This window comes from Phycodurus eques, chromosome 22 (assembly GCF_024500275.1).
Source record: "Phycodurus eques isolate BA_2022a chromosome 22, UOR_Pequ_1.1, whole genome shotgun sequence".
Classification (NCBI taxonomy): domain Eukaryota; kingdom Metazoa; phylum Chordata; class Actinopteri; order Syngnathiformes; family Syngnathidae; genus Phycodurus; species Phycodurus eques.
Window position 1 is genome coordinate 3,707,205 of NC_084546.1, and position 27,407 is coordinate 3,734,611.

The window sequence follows — 27,407 nt, forward strand, 5'->3', positions numbered from 1 at the left end:
CAAAACAAAGGTCACTCACCTTTGAGCGTTGCACAATACACTGGCTCAGTCATCGTTAACTCTAAAAACTAAGAATCTTTTCCAATTCTCATACTAATAGAATAGAATAGCCTTTATTGTCATTGTACTGCACAACGGTATTGGAATGCTCTTCCTTGGCGTCATACAAAAAAAAATATGCAGTAGAAGTATAAAAACCATTATGAATAAAATTAAATATAATAAAGTGAACGAAGATAATTATTATAATGCTGCATAAAATAAATGTATTCAATCATTTTAAGAATATATTTTTAAGATTTAAATCAAGTACTGTAGATTTAATTCTTTTACATGTAGTGGCACCATTTGGCCACTAAGCAGCAGTAAAGCCTTTCTCATCACTTCTTCATGTGCCCTTTAAACCTTTGGACAACACAGATCGCGTGTAGTGGGAAGATACATATTCGTTGCAGAAATACTGACAACAGTAACCATCTGAATACAGAATAAAAGGCAACATTAATAGCGTTATGGCTAGCTTAGTCAAATAAAAAATGTGATTTAAGTGTTTTCAATGGCAAAACTTCCAGAAAACAGTGAAACTATGACGTCGCTCAGAGTGATACGTCTGGAATCACGCATGTCTTTGTTGCTATGGACGCTACCGTCCGAAGGTCTTCACGTGATTATCGTTTGAGTGAGTATTTAAAACCTTTTGAACTCTATATGTGCCGTTATTTACACAAGTTAGAAGCATATATATTGCTTTTGGGGGCCTTCTATTTTGTTATGTGTCACTAGCTGTACCAGTGGAAGGCTTTTACACTAGCTCGCTAGTGCTAGCTAATGCTAATGTAGCATTCGTTGTCAATGTAACCAACTCAGGTGTGAAATGGAAGTCGACAAGGTGTTAGTAATAGATCTTTTTCGGTCTCCAGACATGAGTTAAGCGGTCCACGATGAAAGAGTGGTGGCTCCACGTCGGCTTGATGTGCATCCCGCTGCTGGCCGTCTACCTGCACATCCCGCCGCCGCAGCTGTCACCTGCCCTGCTCAAGTGGCACAATGCCGGCCGAGGCTTCACCTTCAGGGGCAGCGAGATCTTCTACAGAGGTGCTCAGCTTGTGTGCCAGATATTTCCGCTGGTCTCTCTGGCAAATAAAAACTTCTCACATTTCGTATGTTCCTCAGCAGGTGAATAGATGAAATCTAAACTATTAGGTACACTTGCACCAGTGTATTTCAGTACAGTTCAGTTGCATTCAATCCTTTCGAACTGTTGTCATCCATTTATTTAGTTTGTTTTTATTATACATTTTTATCCAATCATTAAGTACAGATTTGTTTTAACTTTTTGATTTTTAAGCGCAGTGTTAAATGTTCAAACTGTGCATAATGTCACAGTGGCTTAAACTTTGTTTGAATCCAATACAGTTCAGTTGTATTTAACTTGTAAATACATTGTTATTTCATCTTTGAACACTACTTTCAAACATTGAGGTATTTTTTTTTTTTTTTTAATTTAAGTGCAATAAATATTAAGAGACTGGAGTAACATTATGCACAGTTGAAGCACAAAAACTGCTTAGATATAGGGAGATACTTAGATACTTAAATACTGATTCAATTTAAATGTATTGCTCATAAATGTTACATTTCAAATAAATGTTTAAAAAAAGTGTTCTTAAAGTTTAAATTCAAATCTGTATTGTATTTAAAGTGAAATCAATACAACTGAATTGTACTTCGGCAGGGATTGTTTTGCATACCAGGAGAGGCAGCCCACTGCGATTTGAGAATCTACTCAGTTGGATTTTAGAAAACTGTATAGTCATTGAATATACTATGCAGTATATATTATGTAATTAGTATTGGCACTATACTGGAACTATTGTTTTTCCTGTCATGAACTACAGGGTGTGTGTGTGTGTGTGTGTGTGTGTGTGTAACGTGTGTGTGTAACGTGTCGACTCCGAACAGACTCTCACGGCGCCTTGGGAAGCTCCGACGTCGTCCTTCTCCTCCACGGCTTCCCCACCTCCAGCTACGACTGGAGCAAGGTCCCAGTGACAAAACAGCCCATTTCATTTGGGAATATTAAATATTTTTTTTTATTTTTAATTAATTGATTTATTTTGCTGTGAGATTCAGCGTGTGCGCTCTTTCTCCACTCCACCGCAGATTTGGGAGCCGCTCACCCAGCGCTTCAACCGTGTCATAGCGCTGGACTTCCTGGGCTTTGGCTTCAGCGACAAGCCGGTGAGTGATTTGTGTGCCGTTACGTCGAAATTGGACTTAATAAATGGATTTTCTCAGCGACCGCACAGGTACTCCATCTTTGAGCAGGCCAGCGTGGTGGAGGCGCTGGTAGCACACTTGGGTATCTCCAATCAGCGGATTGACCTGCTGTCACATGACTACGGAGACACGGTGGCGCTGGAGCTGCTCTACAGGTAGACTTGAAATCAGAATTTTGGTATTGTGACAACACCAGTCTCAATATTAGATGCTTTACTGCAAGTGTGCTTTCTCATCGGGACAGGAGTGACCAGAACCGCACGGGCCACCTGACCATCAACAGCCTGTGTCTCTCCAATGGAGGTACGTGTGTGCTTGTGGTCTGTTCTTCCATTTTCTGAGTCACTGTGGAGATGCTTTCCACAGGCTTGTTCCCTGAGGCCCACCACCCTCGCCTGCTGCAGATGGTCAGTCCCCCCACGGCCTCCCTCCTCACCTTTTGACAAGCTTTTGTAGATGCCACGGAGGTTCTGATGTCTCAGTGAGATCCATTTTGTCTCCCAAAAGCTCCTGAAGGACTCCACAATGCTGGCTCCCATCCTCACGCGGCTCACCAACTACATGATCTTCCAGAAAGGGTTTGTGAAATGTTTTCATTTCCATCCAAAGTCACACACACAATTTTATTAAAAAAAAAATTCCTGACTGGTATTGTCTTGGTTTGCGTGACAGTCTCGGGGAGGTTTTCGGGCCGTACACGCAGCCAACAGACGCAGAGTTCTGGGACATGTGGACCGGTCTGCGCTACAATGATGGCAACTTGGTTTTGGACAGGTATGTGTGTTCTGCAGTGGTGCCTTGACTTATGACTTAAATTCGACCACACTTGCAACTCAAAACAATCGTTTCTGCAATCATCTTTCCTCATTGAAATGAATGGAAATGGCATCTATCTGTCCCAGCCTCCCAAAAAAAAACAAAAAACATTTTTGTAAAGTGCTTTTCAGATGAAACGTAGCACTGTAGAGCATATTATAGTTTACACAAACATAGAGTAATCACATAGCTTAATAGAATGTAAAGAACTAAACAGTTTGTGCGACATGATTTCATGCTTCAGTGTCCTTGGACATTATGCAGCTCCTTCTTGTGTGCACACATTGGCCACCAGGGGGCAGTGTGATGGTATACATTAAGTGAACAACTGCTGACTAAACTGCAATTCATTTTTCCACAGAGGATAAGGATTATAGCACTCCCTTAAGGAGGAATCCTCGCATCTCCAAAACTATTACCTTTTCAGAAAACCCCCCAAAAATGACTTGTTGAGCCAATAATCGTCAAAAAGAGCAAAGCAGTTTTAATTTTTTTATTTGGTCACTAATTTGTAAAAATAGCAGACTTTCATACATTGGTTAAATACACGTGGGTAATTTAATTTTTCCGCTCGTAAGCTCAGGTACCACTGTATTTATATTTTGTAAAAGTAACACCAATGTCAATTGGCCCCATGTACAGAACCTTTTAAACACGTTCTTGTCTATGTGTAAAGTGTTCTCCAGTACATCAACCAGAGGTTAAAACACAGAGAAAGATGGGTCGGCGCGCTCACGTCCACCTTTGTGCCACGTAAGAAACGCACATCCTTTCCATGCACACTTTCCTTCCTGACATTCTTCCTTTTCAGTGCACCTGATCTACGGCCCACTTGACCCTGTCAACCCCCACCCCCAGTTTGTCCGCCTTTACCAGTGAGTGTTTCGACTTTCCCTGACGGCGTTAAGCATTTGGGTGACGGGTGTGCGCTTTGTGGTGTTCCCGCAGGCAGCTGGTGCGGCGGTCGACCGTCAGTGTGTTAGACGAGCATATCGGTCATTACCCGCAGCTGGAAGACCCCACGGGCTTCCTCAACGCTTACTTTAACTTCATTCACTCATTCTGAACTTGACTGACATGCCGAGTAAGCAAAGAGCTTAGACCATCAAATAAATAGTTTTGTACAAAAAAAAAAGGTTGCTGTAGTAACTGTTTATTTCTCTTACAGAGTAGGTGTTTCGATTTCGACAAAAAAGTAAAAGATAAAGGTTGCGCTTTAGCCCACGGACGCCAGGATGACGTCGACGACCGTCTCCTCGTCGCTGCGGACCGTCACCTGCATTGTGACGCCGTCGGCCAGCGCGAGGCGAGCGCGGACCAGCGTGTCGTGACCTCCCCGGAAAACACCTGGGAGGTAAAAAATAATAAATAAAAATTCTGAGCCAATCTAGAACCTTTGTATGAGATTGTGTTTTTCGATGAAACCCACCAGCGAGGAAGAGGATGTGCGAGTTCTTGTTTTCTGGTACTTTGTCCGAGCGCTCGCACGGCTGCATTCCTAGGAAGCTGACGATGTTCTTCACTGCCTCTGCAGGAACAGCAAAACGTTGAATGAAAGAAGCCGCCGCAACGATTGCGAAGAGCATTCCACAAGCGTACCGTCTAAAGTGCGTACGGACGCCAATGCGAAAGTCTCCTCCTTCTCAAACTTGTCTCCCACTTCTTCCCAGGCTGCTCCGAAGTTGGGCTTCAGCACTTTCTGGATGTGGTCCGCCACGGTCACTTCAAGGTCCTCCAGCTGAGGAAGAAGGGAGTAATGAGACGAAAGCAGAAACAAACAAAGCTGTAGCCTCCGCGCTGCTACTTACCACGTACTCGTCGTCGTAACCGTCGTCGTCGGGCTCTCCCGTGTTGGGGTCGCAGTCTCGGACCAGGTACTTCATTGTGCAGCTGAACGTACACGACACTGCAAACGAATCTCATTATTTCAACGAGTCAGTGTCACGAGCGGCCAATAGGAACGCGCCGCTCGTCTTACCGGCTGTCGGGTCGTCGTCGGGCAGGCGCACGAGCGTGTAGCAGGAGCCGGGCTGGCTGTACGGGAGGCTGGCGGCGGGAATGTAGTGAATCACCTCGTAGGACTCTGATGGCTCCATTTGCACAAGAACCTGGAATGACGAGGAACATGTTTCGTAAGCAGGAATGGAATTGTAATGTGATTAACTGTGGAGTCTGGAACCTTCTGCAGGAGCTGGTCATTGAGCGTGTTGGTGCAGTCAAACTGGAACACCATGTGCCGGGAGAAGGTGTGTTTGATGCAGCGCACCACGTATTCCGTCTCGGCTTCCGTCAGCTGCACCGGCTCGGCCGACTTGAAGAGCGGGCCGAGACCCTGGAACTCTGGGATGGCTGCCAGTTGTTCTGAGGGGAAAGAAAGTTCCAATGATGCCCCAAAAAGTCAACAAACTGTACGAACCCTTCCTGGAGAAGAAGGTCTTACCCTGATAGATGTCCTGGCGCGACGGGGCCAACTTCTCTGGAAGCTTGCTGGTGGCCACTGGAGCGATTTCTGGACAGAAGCAACACTTTTGAAGATCAATCCAACATTTCAAGACCTGACTGACTGACCTATTTTCTGTTCTGTGATGGGCGTGGTGGCTAGAGGAACCGTCTTCATGTCGAACGGCTTCTCCGAGGGATCCAGCGTGTATTGGTGCAGCGACTTCTCCAGACCGGGGATGGACACAGACAAGCCTGAACAAAACAACATGAGATAAATGGTAGGCCTAGGCAATTCATCGATTGAATTGATAAATCTTTTTATTTTTTTGTGTCACATCAACCCCCCCCAAGCCCAAAAAAAAACTAATTTAAAATTGACTGCCTCCCCTTTTCCGTAGCCTGGTGATACAAACTATTTACACTGAAAACATGGCAGCGAACATTGGAACTGACAATCATGGAGCCGATTATTCAAATTATTTCGAGTGACAGTTTTGTTGTTAAATATCCATCTCAAAGTCAATATTTTTTTCTAATTTATTGATGTTAAAATGTCAAACAGTAAAAATTTTTCATTAAAATAGCTTTTAAAGATCTCACCGTTGAAGATGTAGGCGGCGTTGAGCGCCTTCTGCTTCTGTTGCAGCACGTTAATGTAGAACGTGGCTCGGTCACGCACCTCGTCGTCGTTGTCCATCATGCACCTGCAGGAGCGCGAGGTTTACTTTGCGTCTGGAGCGAACACTCTTAAAACCCTCGAATGAAAACTTTTACGTACCTCTGCATGAGAACCAGGACACTTGGCAGGAGGTCGTCATTCTGAGCTCCGAATTTGGCCAAAGCGCTCACCGCAGCTGATGAAATATAAAAAACAAAACAAAAAAAGTGGTTTAAAAATGAAAGTATGGTAGTTTCACAAGGCCAATTGCAGCTCACCGGCTCGCACGGCCTCGCTCTCCAGCACGACCCTGTTGAAGATGAAGCGGATGTACTTGAACGGCTGCGGGGTGCGCGGGCCCTCCTTTCCCAGCAGGTGCAGGATCTTGGTGGCCAGCACAGTGTGCTCGCAGTCCTCAATGAACTCGCACAGGTGCGCCAGGCCCGTCTCTTTGCTCTCAGGGTTCTCCTCGATGATGCTGATGATGCAGTCCACGATGGCGCGCTTGTACTCGAAGCCACCCTGTATGCCCCCCACCCCCCCCCAAAAAAAGGGAGGAGGATGATGAGTGCTCCTTTAAAGTTAAAGTGATGCTTTTCCAGTGGTTTGTTGGCAGCTTACGTCATCTCTCAGCATGTTGGAGAGGAAGTTCATCATAACGCTGTGTTTCCTGGGATACTTCTGACACAGAGCACTGATGGCCTGCACCACCACCACCTGGAACAACCAACATTCAAGTCAAGCGGCGGTCGTCTTGTTCTCCATCTCAAATGTTTCAAGTGAACCCTGCAACAGAAGTCTGACCTTGAACTCGTCGGAGATCTCCGAGACGAAGGAGGAGATCTGCTTCATGAGTCGGTCCACGCTGCTCTCGCTGCCCGTCTTTAGCAGCGTGGTGATGGCCAACGTGGCGATGCTCCTGTTGGAGTCCGTGATGAGGTTCTCCAGGTCCAGGTTGCAGGCCGTCACAGCCGAGGGATGCTTCATCGCCACCTGGTGGACAGGAGCACAACACAAAACTTCAGTCTTTGACCATGTCAACGTGAGTGTAAAGGAGAGAGGTTCAAGTACCTTGTTGAGGGTCCGAACTGCGGCGTATCTAAGTGCCGCTTTGGGGGAACTACAGAAGAGCTGCAGCACTTGAGAAAACAACAATAAAAAAAGTTAACGAATCACTCAACGTCAGCAGTTTTGTTTTGCCGCATGCTCAAACCCACCGGAGACGGCGGGGGCCAGCTCCCTGGCCGTGCAGTTGGGCATGTGCACGATGGCGGAGGCGGCCTCGTACACCACCATCTCGTTCTTGTTCCTCAGGCAGCTCTCGATGAAGTCAAACAAAGGGCTGTCATGACTACACACACACACACACACAAAAAAGGTACCTCAGGAACGGAAGCAGATAGCTTGTGAGTCCTCTCAGGTGTCCTTACCCTCCTTCTGTCTCGTCCAGAAGCTTGCTGGCGATGCGGATGAGCATGCAGTAGGCAAACGGTGACTTGAGGCCCGACTTTGTGAACTTGTTGAGCATCTTGGTGACGGCCAGGCGGTCGTTCTTCCTCAGGTGATACAGGAGGCCCAGAGCGTGGTACTACAACAAACAACATTATACGTTAACACTGTCGTCTAGTGGCAAAGAGCGGTACTGACAGGAAGTGTGTAGACCGGGGAAGCGCACAATCTTTGACCCTCTTGTGGCGCCTCACGTTAGAAATGTTTTCACCTGAACCATGATGTTATCACTTGAAGCCGCCTCCTGGGCTTCGTTCACCCAACGTTTCACCACGTCGTAGCTCATCTTCACCATGTGCTAAAACAGACAAAATGATTACTATTAAAAACACAATCGCATCATTGCACATTTGCGTGTTAACCCGAGCGCGTCTCACCAGTGAGGAGACCAGGGCCGAGCTGGACACACTTGGCACCTTGTCGACGATGGCCTGCTTCATGTATCTCTCGATGGCCTGCAGCATGGTTGTCTGAGAGACGGTAACAAAAAAAAACAACATAAAAATTCAGCCCCAGAGGTCTGTTTAACTTAGCGACGTGACATTTGGTGGCCCAATCATGAGAGGACACACAAAAAAGTCTCAAGCAGCCATGCCTGAACAGTAAACAAGTACATAGGAACTCTGCCATTTTAGGTTAATTTCTACTTGTCCTAGAGATTCTGTCTGATTGCTAAACTGTGAATAGAATGCCACTTACATCAGTGATCCTGCAGAGTGCTCTGATAGCAGGTCCTCTGTACACGTCGTCCTTGCCAGTCATGTCTTTGGTCAGACTGCGCAATGACACCAAGTGTTAATTGTTAACAGAGACAACATACATCCACATGCAGTAGAACAACTCGACGAACCTGCTGGTGACGATGATGACGTCCTCAGAGATGTTGGCCATCTCCTTGATGGTCAAGTAGCACATCCTCCTCAGGGTTTGCTAATAGGACAAAAAAAAAAAAAGAAGAAGAGAGAAGACATTTAAACTTCAAGTTAAGACTTTAAAAATGATTCTTTGTGCTTACGTCATTGGACTGGAAGAGCCTGGTCATGGCAAAGAACGCCTCTGTGGCTTCGGTGGTCCCAAAATGTTCACCCTAAAACAAATGAAGACCCACCAAAGTGGAACGGGGTGCAAAGATTGTACATTTTTCCAGACAGTGTGCTATTCTGTGCTACCTGGTTGAGCAGGTAAATGATCTTGGTGAGAATGTGCAGGCATCTTCGCGGATTGATGGGCGTCTCGTTGAAGATGCGAGCCTACATGGACAAAAATGAGGACGCAGTCACACGTCTATATCGATATCTAGATTGCTTTCTGTTTAGTTATGAACAAATATGTACCTCCTGCAAAACTGCGCTCTTCTCCAGATGCTGGAAAGGGTTCGAGCCACTTCCTAAAAGAAAACGGCCGCACTAATTTATGGTCGTCATTGACAGGACCAAGCGACGTTGCGTCCAATGATATGACTTAATATCATTTAGCTGTATAAATGGTCGTTATTTCCACATGAACAAGCACCGAATAATGCAATGTGGTGTTATTGAATTCCCCCCGATAGCTCATTTGGAGCTAGCAATGTGTGAGCGAGCCTCCATGTTCTAAAACTCACCGATCGCAGTCGCCATTACGAGGCCAAAGAAGAAGGAGAAGAAGGAGGACGTTTAACACTCACCGGACTCTTCGTCCTTCTTGTCGAACTTCTTGATCATCGTGCGGAAATTCGGCTGACGAGCAGCAGACGTGCGATGTCGACGGGGCGACGGCTAAACCTTCTTCCACGTCGTCACTCCCCAAAATCAACTTCCGGGTAGGAAGCCGCTGACGTCACTTGGAGTTTTCTGTTCTCTGTCTTCTTCAATCTCAACCTTTTGCATTTTCGTGGCATGTTACATTGATGTAAGCTTTGTGTTATTTTGGAAGAATGTATATGAGTACTTTTTTGGTTTTGCTGAAAACAATGTGCGCAATTGGAATATGACGTATTTGATTCATCTGCTGATAATAATGGCTAAATTTCATTTACATAAAACTGAATTTGTAGGAAGGAAGCCAGACTTTATTGCATTCAGTAACGAGTTCAAGCGTTGTATTATTTTCAATCAGACGTTCTTTGAAACGAAAGGTAATTAAAACTAAATGCTTATATTGAAGCAAATCTTTTGGGACAAATGCACGGAGATTGCATATTGCATTTCAACCCCATTAGCGTTATATGTTATTCATGTTTGTATGTAAATATAATTTGGTTTTCTTGTAAATTGTAAGTGTTAAATAAAGTTGATGTGAAAAAAAGTTAGTGCGACTCATCCGCGACCCGGAATTGAACCGACCGGAACCGGAAACTGTTTGGCTTAGCGTGTTATTTGTTTAAAATGTTATTTCGTGTATTCCAAACACGAGACCCAAGTTAGTTACGTTAGCATTACGTAAAACTTGATGGATTTTTTTACATGACCAGAGGCGTCCACGAAGACAGACAGAGAGAGAGAGAGTTTGATCTCCACGTTGGCTAATGTCCGTCTACCTGCAAGACAGCTGTGGAAAACTTAGCGACATGTGCACAGGTCAGACATGCTCCACTTTTCCCACATTTGCACAGTGCAAGCTTCTCGAAATGGATATTTCTGTTTGAAACGAACCATGGTCTTCGATTTAGCATGTTCCCCCGGTGACGAGATTTGGTCATTAAGTGTTGCTGCACAAGCTAATGAGACGCAATACGAATGCTACAGTTTTATTAACAGGGGCCAATGTTAAAGTCTTCTTGATTTGTGGCTCTGTTAGAACCAGTAGTGGCCTCATATATTCATAACGTTGTTTTTCGTACTTACCGTCTTTATGCTGTATTATTCAAGCCCATTTTAGAAATGATTAGTACAATTGTACAATGATTCTGTACTAACCTAATTAAAATCAAGGCACTGCAATTGGACAAATTAATAATAATGCTGAAAAGATTAAATCAATTACAAAATTATTAAAATATCTACATAGCACTAGTATTCCAACAATGCTTTATATTGTGTCTTGATGTTGCACACACTATGTGTAATTTTGGGCTCCCCGATCAAGGTTTCATGTTGCCGATTGCGGTATCGATAATCCATGACCGATCACTGCCGAAACGATCATATAGATTAGCTGTAAAATTTTATATTTATTGATGGTGACTGCTATTGGCTATATGATCTGACATGTATATATGTGCCTGCTACACGAGGCTGGGCGTTTATGGAAAAATTAATAATCACGATTATTTTGATTTTTTGATATTTGATTGATGGTGAAATCCTGATTACAAAAACACGATTATTCATTCATTTCAAAACGCATTTATTCAGCTACCAAAACTCAAATTTAAATATCACTTAAAATCACAAGCAGAAAAATAATTACTGACAAAATAAAAGATTAAAATTTTAGAAATTCAAAACAAACAAAAATAAATATATTCATGGCTGAAAACCTGCCAATGCTTTTTGCCATAACTGTATGTCTATTATCATTCTCTAAAAATATCCTCTCATTATTCTGGCATTTGGCAAATATAAATTGTTTTGCGAACCATAATTGACCCAAAACAGTTAGTTTAGTCTGATTTCAAGTCAAAGTCGAGAAAAAGTGTCTTTTTATACAGTCAACGATTTAGCTGCTGTTCCTGTTGTGCGCGCCGTGGCCGCTGAGTGGCAGTGTGATGTGATGGATGCATGGAGTGACTCATTTACTGTACTCTCAAAAAAACAGTAGAAGAAGAAAGTCGTGCTAAAACGGGAATAAACTAATTTTTCACATATTAGTAAAAAAAAAATAAATAAAAAAAAAAAATATATATATATATATGACCAATGCTAATATTAGCTACCCTGTCAATAGGTTTCCATTGACTGTAAGCATTAATCTGGCGATTTCTATTAATGATGTGTCTTGTATTTAAATTTAAAATGAGGGTAATTATCATTGTTGTGCGCTGAGTTTAGAATAAATAACAGAATAACGTTATAGAGGCTGCAAAGTGCGAGCTGCTATATGAGGCGAGCTTCAGTTATCGTCTTGAGGCTAACCCGAATGCGTGCCCGTTTATCCAACAGGCGGCGCTGTTTTGGTGATAAAATAATTTTACATTTAAAAAAAACAAATTGGTGTTATTTTACTAATGTAAAAATAACAACGAAAAACACTTGCTGTCATAGGTAGGTTTTTGGTTTTTTCTGTGCTTCAATTAAATTGGGGTGTTCTAAATCTTTTGACCAGGAGAGTTGAAATTTACACTTCTTGATAAAAAAATGTATCTTGGGTAATGGTGAAGGGGTAGGACCGAAATTAATTTAACTTCCTACTCCTTTTTGGACGAGCAATGCACGGTGTTATAATAAAACGGAATGTTTATATTGTAGATTCATTTTTTTCTGGTTTTGTACTGCATGTTAGAAGTAGCTTTTGATTCTCTTTCATTGCCATCTTGACCTAAAGTGAAGTTTTTTTTACATGTAAAGTGGCACATGCACAAGAAAGTCACTGACTGCTTTTTTAAAATTCCTGACAGGATCGAGGAGGTTTTGAGGGGACACGCAGCCGACAGAAGCAAAGTTGTGGGACACGTAGACGGGTCTGCGCTACGATGACGAGGACAACCTGCTTTTGGACAGGTCTGTTTACTGTTTTCATGCAGCGGACGCCATGTTGTGTGCTTGAGGAGGTGTCTGAAGTCACTCGGCCCTTTCTCTGTGTGCTTTGACCTCTGCTTCTTGTACTGCGCAACACGGACACGCAATAAGAACATCTGCTTTTAAATTACATTGGAGCATCCCAAATAACTTTTTTTTTTAGTAACATGGTGTTGTTTTACGAAGTGATTTCAAAATGCATCTAATTATTTTTTTGGACAAAGTTGGGAAAATAACACCAAATTAGATTTTTAAAAAATATAATTATTAAAAAACTAGGTTGCTGTTATTTGAACGTGAGTTTTTTTGCAACTTGTTAAAAGCACATGAATAGAACTATTGAATGATGTTCTTGTTGTCGTTGCGTGCGTGTGCGCAGTACATGAAGCTTGGCTTTTGCAGTTGGTGCGTGCGCTCACATCAGCGACATCACACACCTCAAGAGCACAACATGGCGTCCTCTGCCTTGAGCTGCTTTCATGTACAGCCTGCCATCTAGTGTTTGTGCAAATATAATTTCATTGCAATAATGGTTTCAGATTGTAAAGGAAAAAAAATGTTTTTTTTGTACAATATCAGGGTGAACTGCAAAAAGTTTGTTTTATTGCTCACTGTGTTTCAACTTAGCAATAAAAGACTTTTTCCAGTTGAGCAATATCATGTTCAGCTTTTTTTTTCACAATTTGAAACCATTAGCTCAATGAAAATAAATTTACAAAAACACTGGATGCCAGGCTGTACATAATGAAAGCACATGAGTGACACTTTGCAGGTACACTTGGGAAGAGTACATTCTACTCTTCCGGTGGCCGGCAATGTTTGCATATAAAATATGCAAAATTAATTTGCATATTTCATACTTTATATGCGAACACTGGCGGCCACTTCATTAGGTACACTTGGGAAGAGTAAGTTCTTCCAAGTGTACCTAATGAAGTGGCCGCCAGTGTTCGCATATGAAGTATGCACACTTCATATGCGAACATTGTCGGCCACTTCATTAGGTACACTTGGGAAGAGTAAGTTCTTCTCCCAAGTGTACCTAATGAAGTGGCCGCCAATGTTCGCATATAAAGTGTGCATACTTCATATGCGAACATTGTCGGCCACTTCATTAGGTACACTTGGGAAGAGTAAGTTCTTCTCCCAAGTGTACCTAATGAAGTGGCCGCCAATGTTCGCATATAAAGTGTGCATACTTCATATGCGAACATTGTCGGCCACTTCATTAGGTACACTTGGGAGAAGAACTTACTCTTCCCAAGTGTACCTAATGAAGTGGCCGCCAATGTTCGCATATAAAGTGTGCATACTTCATATGCGAACATTGTCGGCCACTTCATTAGGTACACTTGGGAGGCGTAAGTTCTCCCAAGTGTACCTGCGAAGTGTCACTCATGCTTTAAGCTTTCATTAGATACACTTGGGAAGAGTAAGTTCTACTCGTCCCAAGTGTACCTAATGAAGTGGCCGCCAATGTTCGCATATAAAGTATGCACATTTCATACTTTGTGAACATTGGCGGCCACTTCATTAGATACACTTGGGAAGAGTAAGTTCTACTCCTCCCCAGTGTACCAAATGAAGGGGCCGCCAATGTTCACATTGGCGGCCACTTCATTAGGTACACTTGGGGACGAGTAGAACTTACTCTTCCCCAAGTGTACCAAATGAAGGGGCTGCCAATTTTTGCATATAAAGTAGGAAGCGTATGCAAATTAATTTGCATACCCTGGGGGGACCCCCCCCACACACACTTTTTTGTTGTGTTAGAAGAATGAAGTCAGACAAGTTTTATTTTTTTTGCAGAGTAAAAAGCAAACTTTTTTTTTTTAACGCTCACATGTTGGATAACAATCGTTGTCTTGTCGCTGCCTGGTGAAGTAGTCGGCCAGTGGGAAGAGATTGTAGACCAGCGTGCGGACCTAAAACAAAATGTCATCTGAGAGTCCAATGTCAACTTGTGCTGCAAATGTTTTTTAGACATGAGATGAAACTCACCAGTGATGAAAAGGGTGTGAAATTTGTTTTCTGGGACTGTCCAAGTGCTCGCACATCTACATTGGCAGGACACTGACCATGTTCCCCAGCACCTGTGGAACAACAACAACAAATTTGGTAGAAGTAAAGACTAGAGTCAAGAGCAAAGAGCTTACCGTTAAAAGCATCAACTTCAGTGTTGGATGACAGGTCCACTTCACCAGGCAGTCACTGATCATCGTGATGAGAGTGTGGACCGGTGTGTCATGACCCTGGAAAATAAAGAAATCCGTGAATCAAACCTTTATACCCAACATTTTTTTGTAGCAAATTGTTTGCAATTAAACTTACAAGGAAAGGATGTGCAACTTGTTTTTTTCTGCGACTGAGCCCTTGCAGGAAGCTGAACATGTTCCTCAGCCTGTGGAAGAACAACAACAAATTTGGTAGAAGTAAAGACTGGAGTCAAGAGCAAAGAGCTTACATTTAAAAGCTTCAACTTCAGTGTTGGATGACAGGTCCACTTCACCAGGCAGTCACAGACAACAGTTTCCTCATCACTGTCGATCGTCACCAGTCATCGTGAGGAGAGCGTGGACCGGTGTGTTGTGACCCTGGAAAACAAAGACATCCGTGAATCAAACCTTTATACCCAACATGTTTTTTTGTAGAAAATTGTTTGCAATGAAACTTACAAGGAAAGGATGTGCAACTTGTTTTATCTGCGACTGAGCCCTTGCAGGAAGCTTAACATGTTCCTCAGCCTGTGGAAGAACAACAACACGTTTGGGCAGAGAAAAGTCACATTTGTGGAGATCATTGTGAGCATACCAAAGTTGGCTCCTTAAATTCATCCCCCACTTCGGTTGTCACCTTCTGGATGTTGTCTTTCAGCTGAGGAAGAGAGGAAGGCCTGGACCGGAAGCCAGCCTGCATGCAGAGTCAAAACCAAAAAGCAGGAGTGATCTTCAAAACTTACTTTCAGAGTTGGTTTGCAGCTTACATCTCAGTTGATCATGATGCCATTTCCCCCACCACCAAATCAAGTCAAACCTTAATGAGTCAGTCCAAGCTGTGTGGGAATGCTGGACTCAGGTTCTCCAAGACGGGTGACATTTCTTTGACCAGTTGAAATTTACTGTGCAAAACAAGTCTTATTTTATTAAAATACCATTGCAGCTGAATTAAATTTATCATGAACATGCATACTTTGTTCTCGTTGAGGACCCCTCGTGCATCTTGTTCCTCTCGCTGCTCTGGATGGCTGTCAAGACGTGATGTAAGGAGTGGTTGCTGCAAGTCATCTCAGGTGTCCCTTACCCGCCTTCAGATTACCTTTAATACAGATGGACATGCAGGAGGAAAATGGAAAACTGAGGCCAGCATTTCTAAAAGACATTAAGTTTTGTGGTACAGCACATTTGACAAGAGATGAAACCCACCAGCAATGAAGAGGATGTGACTTGTTGCTGCCTGGGACTTCGTCCAAGTGCTCACATGGCTGCATTCACAGGAAGCTGAGCATGAAGGAAGGAAAAACATTTGATCAACATTGTGACCTGTATTCACAGAGTGGACTGTAAAGTGTGGACACCAGTGCAAACCATCAAACTTGTCCCCAACCTCTCTGGCTGCTCCACAGTTTGGCTTCAGCACCTTCTGATGTAGTCTTCCAGCTGAGGAAGAAGACATGCAGAGTAAGAACAACAATAAATACTTATTGTAAATTTGCATAAATTTCTCCTGCAGATCATTAAAAATGTTGCACCTGAGTTCACTAAAAGGTGGAATGACCGTTTCCTCGTTGCTGATGACCGTCACCACAGTCAGTGTGACGAGCGCGTCGACCATTGTGTCGTGAGCTCCCTGAAGAAGCCAAAAAGACATCAGAGTCAAACATTAACCCAATGTCATTATGTTGTTGAGATGAAACAAGAGACACTGAGCACTCACAGGAAGTTGAACATGTTCCTCAGTCTCTGGAAGACCAAACATTTGAGGACAAAACTGAACAAGATGGACCAGTCACACTGCTAATCAAGTTTATTTTCAAGTCTCAACAGGATTTAGGACCTTCTGCACATTCATGTACAACTCTTGTTTGCCCAGCAGGTGCAGGATCTTGGGGTGGCAGGGTGCTTCTCCTCCACGATGGCTCTTGTTCTGGAAGCCGCCCTGCATGCAGAGTACAAAAAAAACAAACAGGTGAGCACTCTTCACTATTGCAGAAGAGAAAGATGTTAAAATGTTTAAGGGAATCTTTGTTTTGCAGCGTGTCAAACCCAGCAGACGTGGCGACAGGCGAGCCTCGTACATCTTGTTCCTCTCGAAGCTCTGCATGACGTCAAGAGACTCAAGACTGCACACAAAAAGCAGGATCTGAGGAGTGCTTGCTGGAAGTCATCCTCCTTCAGAAGATTGCCTTTAACGCAGATGAGCATGCAGTAGGAAAATGGTAAACTGAGGCCAGAATTTCTAAAACAAAGACATCTGTTAAGTTTTGCCATACAGCACATTTGACAAGAGATGAAACCCACCAGCAATGAAGAGGATGCGACTTGTTTCTCTCTGAGACTTTGTCCAAGCGCTCACAGGAAGCAAAAACATTGTGATGATTGTTCAGTGTATTCACAGAGTGGACTGTCAAGTGTGTGTGGACACCAGTGCAAACATCTCAAACTTGTCCAACTCCTCAGGCTGCTCCACAGTTTGGCTTCAGCATCTTCTGATGTGGTCATCCAGCTGAGTAAGAGATAACAACATGCAAGGCAAGAAAGAGTGAGATCAACAAATACTTGTTGTAATTTGCATTTATTTCTCTTGCAGATTAAAATAAATTGAACTTGAGCCGACTGAAGCCGCAATGACAGTTTCCTCATTGCTGATGACCATCACCACCAAGACGAGCGCGTCGACCAATGTGTCGTGACCTCCCTGAAGAAGCCAAAAAGACATCGGTGAGTGAACCAAACATTGTGGTTAATTTATGTTTTGAGATGAAACAAGTTTTTCCTGCGACGCGGAGCACTCACAGGAAGTTGAACATGTTTCTCAGTCTTTGGAAGAACAAGAACACATTTGAGGGCACAGAAAACTGAACCAGTCAAACTGCTAATTGAGTTTATTTTCAAGTTTCAACAGCATTGAGGACCACCTGCATAGTTTTTCCCCAGCTGGTGCAGGATCGCGGTGGCCAAGGTGGTTCTCTGCCACAAATGGAACTTGTCCTGGAATCCACCCTGCATGCAGAGTAAGTAAGCAAGTGACTGACTAAAGCTTTGGTGGAACTGAAGAAGAGACCTGTTTAAAAATGTTCATGGCAATCATTTTGTTTTGCGGCATGTCAAACCCAGCAGATTTGGTGACGGTCAGCCTCGTACACGATCTTGTTACTCACACAGCGCTGAATGAAGTCAAAATGATGTCCGTCTTTGACGCAGAGCAAGTCAGACCTTGAAGCAGGAAATCTGCTTCACTCGTCGGTCCAAGCCGGGTTTGGGTTCTCCAGGGCCAAGATGCTTTTGCGCCACCTAGTGGACAGGAGCGAAGAGTAGTGAAAGGTAACTTACCTCGTTGGGGGTCCGGATTGCAGCGCTGTGCAACTTTGGGGGAATGACAGAAAAGAAATATGTTACACTAAAATGTTTATAACAGCCATTTTGTTTTACAGAGTGTTCAAACCCAGGGAGGGCTAGCTGCAGCCTCGAAGTCCAGCATCTCAGTCCTCAGGCAGCGCCGCTTAAAGTGGAGGTTGTCATAACTGCACACAGAAGCAGGATGTAAGGAATGTTTGCGGCAAAGGCACAATCTTTTACCATCACCATTGGAGATGAATGCATTTTGGGTCTTGTGACATGTTCCCTCCGTAATGATGTCATCACAGGAATAAATCTGTTCGCTTTTGCCACATGGTAGCTCATCATTTGCTGAAACAAATTGAAATATTTTTTATGTGTACGAGTGTGCGTGTCTCACCAGTGATGCGAGCAGGGCTCTCTAAACAAGAAAGAAAGACACGGTAACATAATTAACAACGTGACATTTGGTAAGCAGGTGTATACAAAGTCGAGCTGCAATAAAAACCTCAAGACGTCATGCTGTGAAAGATACAGAAAGTCTCTTTGAAGTAAATCTTTTAGAATCAGTTTGGCCGCTTAAGACGGAAGCCTGTGGACAGAAATTAGACAATTATGAACACACACATTTATAGGTACAGTTGTTATAATTCAGTTTAATTGAGAATATGGCAACCTACCTCCCACGAAACGGCGCTCCTCTCCAGATGTTGGAAAGGGTTGGAGCCAATACTTTCATGATCAAGTGCAATGCATTCATGCATTTATTTATTGCCATACAAGTCAAATAAATGAGTTTGTGTCATTTTAGCAGGCACTTGACGTTATTTAACTTCATTCAAGCAAACGTTCGTACGCATGCTAGCTAGTTTGATTGGCACGCCGATAACATGAATTCATGTGAAAAGTTGGCGAACCAAGTTGAAATGATTTGGCAAAAGAAGAAGTTTGAAGACTGACCTTGTGGAAATGTGTGGAGAGCAGCAGCGGCGTGAGGACGACGGGATGCTGTCAGCCGCTGGAGAAAGAACGCTCATGCAATTAGTCGCAGCTTAAATAGCTTGCAGCTGGCCACGTCATCGCACGTGCGGGTTTTTTTTTAAAGAAAAAGCTTTATTTAACAAAAAGAAAGAAAAAAAAATCGCATTTTGACGTTCAATCTTCGAAAATATGTCAGGAAGTCTAAATGTATGACTGAGCGCGGTTCGATCCCGGTCCGCCAGCACCGAAGTTCTCGTCGTGATCGTGTGAGCTATCTTCAGGTGGTGTTTCCGGTACTTTTGGTCCTATTTCTTACATATGCGCACACGACGCCCAAACGTCAAAACTTGAGAATGTCGCCTGATCCGATAAATACAACCTCCAAATGCGAGTTGGACAAGCCGAGAGTGGTCGAGTGGTCTACGACGTTGCCTAATGTTTAGGTCGACTCGGGTTCGATTCCTTCTTTCTCCTCCATTTGCTGTCCTTCAATATTTGCATTTATGTGTCGATTTGGAGAAGTGAGGCTCGAACCCGAGACCGCCTGAACCGGAGGCAAAGTTTTACACCAATCGACTACCTTATTTGAATTTTTTTGCCAATTTTTGGTCCTATTTGTTTTGTATTTACTAGCAGGGAACGCATAAATAGAACAAACGTCGTGATGTTTGTCAGCTCGGTTTGTCGAGTGCTCTAAGAAGTTGACTTTGGTCTGGAAGGACCCGTGTTCGAATCCCTCTCTATTATCCATTTGGAAAGCTTCAATATTTGCATTTCTTTAAAGAAATGAAGCTGCAAGTGAGGAGTCGAACCCGGGTCACCTGGACCAAAGGTAAAGTCTTAGACCATTCAGCCACTCTGGCGTGTCCGATGAAGTAGTTAAGAGCCAATGTGTACTGTCGGTCAGTGTCGACCCCCCCCCAAACGCGAGGCGCTCAAGTGCCTTTTTTTTTAAGCTCTGTTGACCATTTTTGGTGGCGTTACTTAGGTCGTCTGATCCGATAAATACAACCTCCAAATTTGAATTTGACAAGCCGAAAGTGGTCGAGTGGTCTAAGACGTCGACTTTGCCTTCGAACGAACCAAGCTCGACTCCCTCTTTATTCTCCATTTCGAAAGCTTCAATATTTGTATTTGTTTAAACAAATGAATCAGCAAAGGAGGAAACGAACCCGGGTCACCTGTGGCATAGGTAAAGTCTTAGACCATTCGGCCACTCTGTCGTGTCCGGTGAGGTAGACAAGAGCCAATGTGTACTTTCGTGAATGTCGGCCAGTGTCGCCCCCCCCCCCGACGCGAGGTCGCCTGATCCGATAAATACAACCTCCAAATTTGAACTTGACAAGCCGAAAGTGGTCGAGTGGTCTAAGACATTGACTCTGGTTTACTTTGACTCGTGTTCGATCCCTCTTTCTGCCCTCCACTTATTCATTCTTCGAATTTATGTGAACATGTGAGGCAGTTAGTGGGGTTCGAACACGGGTCATCTGAACCGGAGGCAAAGTTTTACACCGCTTGACCATTTAATTTGATTTTTTTGTAATTTTTTGGTCCTATTTATTTTTCACTGATATGCAGCCGAAGGATAAATACAACAAAAACCTTGATGTTGCTCAGCTCGGTTGGTCGAGTAGTCTAAGACGCCGACTTTGGGTTCGAACGAACCAAGTTCGACTCCCTCTTTATTCTCCATTTCGGAAGCTTCAATATTTGTATTTTTTTAAACAAATGAATCAGCAAAGGAGGAAACGAACCCGGGTCACCTGCGGCAAAGGTAAAGTCTTAGACCATTCGGCCACTCTGGCGTGTCCGTTGAAGTAGATAAGAGCCAATGTGTAGTGTCGTGAATTTCTGCCAGTGTCGCCCCCCCCAACGCGAGGCGCTCAAGTGCCTTTTTTTTTAAGCTCTGTTGACCATTTTTGGTGGCGTTACTGAGGTCGCCTGATCCGATACAACCTCCAAATTTGAATTTGACAAGCCGAAAGTGGTCGAGTGGTCTAAGACATTGACTCTGGTTTACTTTGACTCGTGTTCGATCCCCCTTTCTTCCTTCCACTTATTCATTCTTAAAATGTATTTGATTATGTGAGGCAGTTAGTGGGGTTCGAACACGGGTCATCTGAACCGGAGGCAAGGTTTCACACCACTTGACCAATTTCTCTGATGTTTTTAGCATTTTTTTGGTCCTATTTATTTTTTGCTAATATGCAGGAGACGGATAAATACGACAAAAATCCTGGTGTCGTTCAGCTCGGTTGGTCGAGTCGTCTTCGACGTCGGCTTTGGTTTCGAACGAACCAGGTTCGAATCCCTCTTTATTCCTCATTTCAAAAGGTTCAATATTTGCATTTCTTTAAACAAATGAAGCAGCAAGTGAGGAATCGAACCAGAGTCACCTCTGGCAAAGGTAAGTTCTTTGACCATTCGGCCATCCTGACGTGTACAGTGAAGGAGACATGAGCCAATGTGTAGTGTCATGAATGTCGGCCAGTGTCGCCCCCCCCAACGCGAGGCGCTCAAGTGCCTTTTTTTTTAAGCTCTGTTGACCATTTTTGGTGGCGTTACTGGTGGACTGGTCCGATAAATACAACCTCCAAATATGAGCTCGACAAGCCGATTGTGGTCGAGTTCTCTAAGACGCTGACTTTGGCTGAGAACGAACCTGGTTCGAATCCCTCTTTGTTCCCATTTTGAAAGCTTCAATATTTGTTTAAAGTAAATGAAGCAGCAAGTGAGGAATTGAACCCGCGTCACCTGTGCCAAACATAAAGTCTTAGGCCATTCGGCCATCCTGGCGTGTCCAGTGAAGTAGATGCGAGGCAATGTGTAGTTTCGTGGATGTCGGCCACTCGCCAACGCGAGGCGCTCAAGTGCCTTGTTTTCTAAAATTGAAATGACATCAGTGGTCATCAGAACGCTTTTCATTTGTATTTAAAGGCTCAAAAGTGGAACCCAGAGCCACAACCTGGACGTCAGGTCCGCAATCCACTACGAGGTCAATCTCGAATTTTCGAGGCAGCTCTCAATCGTCCCATTTTCCCACTCTTCGTGCAGTTACTTCATTGATCCACACGGCGGCAGTACTGTATCGTATCGAGCGCTTTCATGACTTGATTTCCCCATACACACTCCTGCATTTCTTACTGTGACTCACTTCATCATTGCACATAAAAGAACATCCCAGTGTGTTCTGTTATTTTTGCTTTATTTCCACAAAATGAATGACAATCAAGGAATACCAAGCTGACACAAGTGCTTGAACAAGAAGCTGGGTCGCTGCAATTTGCTCAGGAAGTTGTCCTCAAGGCATCTTGGGGAATTTCATCATCACATAATTAAATAGAACAGGAATAAACAGTCTCCTTCGGGAGTGCACAACTCGGTGTCTGGTGGAGACGGAGGATGATCGTCAACAGACTCAAATGATGAGCAAAGGCCAAACAGTGCGGCGTGGAAGTCTTGCACACGTGTGTCCATGAGGTCAAAAACAATCAATAAAGGCGACTGAATAAATGATCGTTTTTGGTTCTATTTCTCACAAAGCCTTGAAAAATGGACATGACTAATAAAACAACTAAAACAGAAGCAGTTCTCTGGGAATGTTTTTTTTTCAATTATTTGCAAGATAAACTATTTTCATACTTTATTTTCAACCCATTAATGATAAGATTACGTTTTTAATACATTTGTGGGGGAAAAAAAAAAAAAAAAAAAAAAACTTAAATATTTTTTATTTAACAAACGATTTTAATAATCACGGCATTTAACCACATCCAGCCAATTGTAACAAATTCTGAGCACTATTGTACATTTTTTCCAACACTGATGACTTCAAAAATATATGGTCTCATCATCCCATTGGCCACAGGCTTTTGAATAATTGATAAAGACAAATTGCTCTGTTCCAGACATGGTGTGCAGCCTTAATCAATACGCATTCACCGATGAATAATTGCTTGTTTGTCTTCATTGCAATAAAGTAAACTCACAGTAAACAAACAACAATCAAGTGCTCCTTATATGATTGGGAAGTACCACAAAAATCTGACAACCCTGCACGATTAAACGCATCTTTTTTTTTGGGGGGGGGGATTTTTTTCAACAACAAAAGGCAAATTTTTCAAGAATAGTCTACTTTTTATTTTGCAAATAAAGATCTCTTCTACTGAATAAAAGGAATATTAGAAGAATGAAGTTGGAGTTCCGAAATGTATTTGAATATCATACGACTAGTTGAAAAACGTCTATTTTCTCATAATATAATGAAAATCTTGACAACAACAAAAGTACTCCAAAAATAAAATAAAAAAACACTCATAACATTCCAACTTTTATTTTTATTTTTTTAAAAACAGGCAACTTTTTAACCTCTATTAGCCCAATTGCCAAAATCATTTTTAACTTCCTGTCACGATATCAATAAAAGGAAGTGTTTTTTTTTTTCTTTGTACTATTTAGTAATTGAAGTAATCGAAGCCGATGTATGCTGGGGCGCCAGCCGACACCTGACAATGGAGTTTATGGTGCGTTTGTCAGCGTGCCCCAGATGGATGTCGTCGAGCAGCCTGGCTCGCTGACAGCATCCTGACGGGAGAAAGAAAAAAAAAAAAAAAAAAAAAAAAAAGGGGGGGGGAGCCGTTGCCATCATCGATTTCCTCGGCCATCGCGGAATCGGCGACCTTCAAACAAAGAGCGCAATTTTCGCCATTGAGGGGAAGGTGATAAATGAATTGGCCGTTAACAAGGGGCGTCGCCGAAGCGCTGATTGTCACACTTACGGTCTGACATGATGATAAAATGATGATCTCGACACCGTGCCCGCATCTGTTTTTCCAGCAAACGACCCGGGAATGACTGGCCAATCGGCGAGAATTGCGAAGCGTAAAATACAACAACGGCGAGCCCGGAGTGTTGAGCAGCTGAAGCTGCACATCAAGCAACAATGGGAAAGAATTCCACCGACAAAGCTTCAACAATTTGTGTCCTCCGTTCCCAAAACGTTTATTGACTGTTGGTAAAAGAAAAGGTGATGAACATGATCCTGTCCCAGCTTTTTGGGAACATATTGGAGCCATAACATTCTCAGTTCATGATTATTCGCGAAAAGAAACAGTCAAGTTTATCAGTTTGAACATTAAATGTGTTTGTAGGGTATTCAATTAAATATCGGTTGAACATGATTTGCAAATCATTGTACTCTGTCTTTATTTATGTTTAACACAACGTCCCAAGTCCCCGGACTCAAGTTTTGAGTCCGGGTAAAGCTTCATCACCCCGAAACATCCCCTGAATCAAGCTTTTGTTGCTGCTAAATTCCATTGCAGACCTCCAGCTGGACTTTCCCTGGCTTGGCGAGAATGCCTGCTCGAGAAGTTCGATGTTGTCATCAGCGGTTCCATTAGCAGACTTCTGGGACACCTTAGGCAGCATATAAACTCTCAAAATGTTGCTCAACGGACTGGTTTTAGCCATGAAACATTTCAAAGCGGCCCTGGCATGCTTCCGTATTCCTGAGGAAAGCGTTTGGATTTCGGGTTCGGAGAGGTCAGCCGACACACAACACAGCTCCCTCGGGAGAGGGGTGCGCAGTGCAGATGGAGCGAGGGTCAGATTGACATCGCGTGGGGGGGGGGCGTGCACTTTTCAAATGTCACCTTGACAGGAGGAATGGCGGGAAATAGAAAACTCTTGGGGGGAACTGAACTGGTTTGACATTTGACAGTCACCCCAACCACGAGAGCTAATGCGAGCCACCATCAAACCTGGATGATGGTTGGACTTCAAACCACGCAGTAAGGAAACCTTTCCACCATTTCGACATTGACTCCTTACATTTGACTGCACTGCAGTATCCTAGGAATAAGTCCAAAAAAAAACACCAAAAGACGGGCTTGCATGATATCGCAGATCCCAGCCGGTCATCCCGCCGTGACGCGTGATCGGTCGGCCGCGTGGCAACAAAAGCCGCTTCCGAAACACATCAATCGCAGCCGGTCCGAAATGTCACCGACCTTCCTCGCGTCAGCGGCCCGTCGTGATTGATGGTGCCGGCGGTCGTCTCGCTTCATCACGGACAACGCCAAGAAGCCTCCTCCTATCGGGCAAGATTTAGGGAAAGGATTGACAATTTTGGTGAAAACAGAGCTGAACAGGACCCCCTGGAAAGTTCTCCAGAAAAATACAGATTGCTCCGCTTCGTGTTTGTTAAAGTAGCGGTTGTTAGTCCAGCCCATCTCCAGCGTTTCGCATCACGTTAGCATTCAGCTTTTAAGCTCCCTTTGCACATTGATCGCGTGTGCGCTCTGTAGGTTTGCTTGCACTTAAATAAACATTATTGACAAGTTTGGCGTGCATTCAAAGGACCTCTGGTGCTTAGCCTCCCATCATTGATACTATTGGCGAGCGTACAAGAATTGAGCGGACGCGCAGCTGTCATGGCCGCTCCATCCGTCTGCTCGCCATTGATTGAGAAACAATCAGAGAAGCTTGGAGGTCGCTAAGGACACCAGAGATGAAGATGAAGACGGCGCTCGTCCAAAAGCCGCAACGCTCGCGCTCGGAAAGAAGCATTGCCTTAGTACAAGTACAGTTCAGTTGTATTCAACTTTAAAGTACAATATATTCAAATTGAATCATTATTTCTCTTTTTTCCCAGGGTCGTGCGAAAGTACAAACGGCGTAACGTTACAAAAGCTTACACAATAATAAATACAGTAGCGTAGTAGTAGCGTATAATTGCAACCCGCTGTATCATCATGCACATTTCGAACATTAACATTGCGCGTAAACATAACACAAATCATGATTCAAAAAAATGTATTTCACAAGTCAAAAAAAGTGTACCTAAAGAAATGTTTGATAAAAGAGATTATATTCAAATGGAAAAAAAAAAGTTGAATACAATGTCCTAAAAAGTTAAATATAACAACTACACTGCTATAATGAAAAAAATGTACTGTACTGGATTACAAACAAGTTGAAGCCACTGTAACATTTTGCACAATTTGGTCATTTCATTCAGTGATTCTTTCACCTCCCACTAGAGGGAGCCCACGGGCCACTAGTGGCACTTGTACTATTGAGTCATAACCATTTAAAAATCCCAACACAGTGATTTGGGAATACGGAATTTCAAACAACAGCAGTGTGTGCGCGCGTGCGTGCGTGTGTGTGTGTGTGTCTGTGGGGCGTAAGAGCCCCACGGGGAAGCCTCATGCATATTTAAAAGGAATCTGATGATCAAGGATTGTTCATGTGGGAGTCGGAGCGCGCCCAACTCGAATGGACTTTCACCGGTGACGTGTCATTAAGCCTCGAATTGACTCATTGCATGCATCAAGGTGACGTCTCAATGCAAAATGTTGCCAGCGCGACGGGCCGGAGAGGCGATGGTCGCTGACAAATTGACGACAGGAGGTAAAAGGTCACCCGGGGACCCTCAAATGTGTTTTACACACGTCCCCGAAGACAAAATCCAAATGAGTGCATATATGCTGCTTTTGAGATGCAAATATACCCACCAAATAGACTCCGGCAGACAGTCAGTTGTGAGACCAAAACAAAAATCTTCTAATCCCGTCATAATTGCTTGGTGAGCCTCTCAGCTATCGTCTAAGTCCAATACAGTTCTATAGATTAGTAGATATATTATATTTTTTTATCATCATCAGCTTGTTGGCACATTTGTTTCTTTGGGAGCAAAAAAATACTCGACTTCTTCTCTGTCTTTATCGTACATGACATGCCTCCATGTCACAAAGCTTTATTACCAAACAGCAGACGGAGTAACCGACTAGTTCTGGTATGCATTTGGATCTTTTTAACAAAACGTAGTCGTAGAAAACTACAGTCGATCCACTCCAAAATGACTCCTGACTTAACATGATGACTTCTGACTCGGGGGGGGGGGGGGAACAAATGTTTATCTAAAATGAGAAGGTTATGGACACAGGCAAGCGCATTGTCCACGACGACTGCCGAGGGAAGATACTGTAATTGGGTGAGAAAATAACCCTCCCCAAAAAAAGCCGCTTTTGCTGCGGAGTGATAAAGTGGAAATTTAAGCTCTGACTGATCCAATCGTCTAATAGAGGACAGCGGGCAAAGGCACACAGATAGACAAGAGGCCCAGTGAATTACACAAAAATGTGCAGACATGCAAATCGACACAAAGAAAAGCTCGCAGGTCGGTGGCGATGTCGACGAGGCGCGATCAGCAAGTCCGCGCGGCGGGGCCTGAGGGAACGGACGCCCGAGTCGGGCAAAGTCGCTACCCACCTGCGTGACGCCCGAGGGGGGAAGCGGACGGAATTACTCGGGCTGCGTTCGATCTCCGAGCTTCCTTGAAAATAACGTCCAAATTGGAAAAACAATGAAATTGCGGAGATCAGACTTTCTCCGAGCTCATCAGAATTCTGCTCTCAGCGGACATAAACATGCGTTTGCACAAACGCTGCCTTTAAGCGCTGACCCCGACGCTCGGGCCTCAACAGCGTTCGAAGCCCCCGC

The 27,407-nt window shown here is 43.7% G+C and overlaps 2 protein-coding genes and 2 long non-coding RNA genes across 5 annotated transcripts; 1 reads left to right on the top strand and 3 right to left on the bottom strand.

The window, feature by feature from the left end:
* Nucleotides 1-619: 619 nt before the first annotated feature.
* mest (mesoderm specific transcript) lies at nucleotides 620-7,782 on the top strand. Of its 2 annotated transcripts, none has more exons than XM_061667409.1 (13): nucleotides 620-679; nucleotides 921-1,095; nucleotides 1,963-2,042; nucleotides 2,164-2,241; nucleotides 2,299-2,435; nucleotides 2,525-2,583; nucleotides 2,647-2,687; nucleotides 2,788-2,858; nucleotides 2,953-3,054; nucleotides 3,773-3,849; nucleotides 3,908-3,971; nucleotides 4,045-4,180; nucleotides 4,265-7,782. In XM_061667409.1, exons 2-12 carry the CDS (start codon nucleotides 942-944, stop codon nucleotides 4,160-4,162), a joined length of 981 nt encoding a protein of 326 aa, XP_061523393.1. In that variant the 5' UTR covers nucleotides 620-679; nucleotides 921-941; the 3' UTR covers nucleotides 4,163-4,180; nucleotides 4,265-7,782. The 2 variants fall into 2 exon arrangements, with proteins under 2 accessions (XP_061523393.1, XP_061523394.1); XM_061667410.1 differs by having other exon boundaries at nucleotides 3,955-3,971.
* Nucleotides 4,229-9,496, bottom strand: copg2 (COPI coat complex subunit gamma 2). Its single transcript, XM_061667408.1, has 24 exons — nucleotides 9,372-9,496; nucleotides 9,040-9,092; nucleotides 8,875-8,955; nucleotides 8,721-8,792; nucleotides 8,556-8,635; nucleotides 8,405-8,480; nucleotides 8,083-8,175; nucleotides 7,917-8,003; nucleotides 7,627-7,784; nucleotides 7,414-7,547; nucleotides 7,268-7,335; nucleotides 7,001-7,189; nucleotides 6,818-6,913; nucleotides 6,475-6,718; nucleotides 6,317-6,392; nucleotides 6,139-6,242; nucleotides 5,665-5,790; nucleotides 5,537-5,605; nucleotides 5,276-5,457; nucleotides 5,075-5,204; nucleotides 4,905-5,002; nucleotides 4,696-4,834; nucleotides 4,526-4,624; nucleotides 4,229-4,443 (listed from the first exon to the last, which is right to left on the bottom strand). The coding sequence occupies exons 1-24, from the start codon at nucleotides 9,406-9,408 to the stop codon at nucleotides 4,313-4,315; spliced, it is 2,622 nt and encodes an 873-aa protein (XP_061523392.1). The 5' UTR covers nucleotides 9,409-9,496; the 3' UTR covers nucleotides 4,229-4,312.
* A 4,645-nt stretch (nucleotides 9,497-14,141) lies between these two features.
* On the bottom strand, nucleotides 14,142-14,452 carry LOC133397023 (uncharacterized). Its single transcript, XR_009767524.1, has 2 exons — nucleotides 14,365-14,452; nucleotides 14,142-14,288 (listed from the first exon to the last, which is right to left on the bottom strand). It is a non-coding gene; the product is annotated as an uncharacterized LOC133397023 (long non-coding RNA).
* Nucleotides 14,453-14,523: 71 nt separating this feature from the next.
* On the bottom strand, nucleotides 14,524-15,277 carry LOC133397022 (uncharacterized). Its single transcript, XR_009767523.1, has 5 exons — nucleotides 15,175-15,277; nucleotides 15,039-15,107; nucleotides 14,828-14,957; nucleotides 14,695-14,764; nucleotides 14,524-14,615 (listed from the first exon to the last, which is right to left on the bottom strand). It is a non-coding gene; the product is annotated as an uncharacterized LOC133397022 (long non-coding RNA).
* Nucleotides 15,278-27,407: the final 12,130 nt, after the last annotated feature.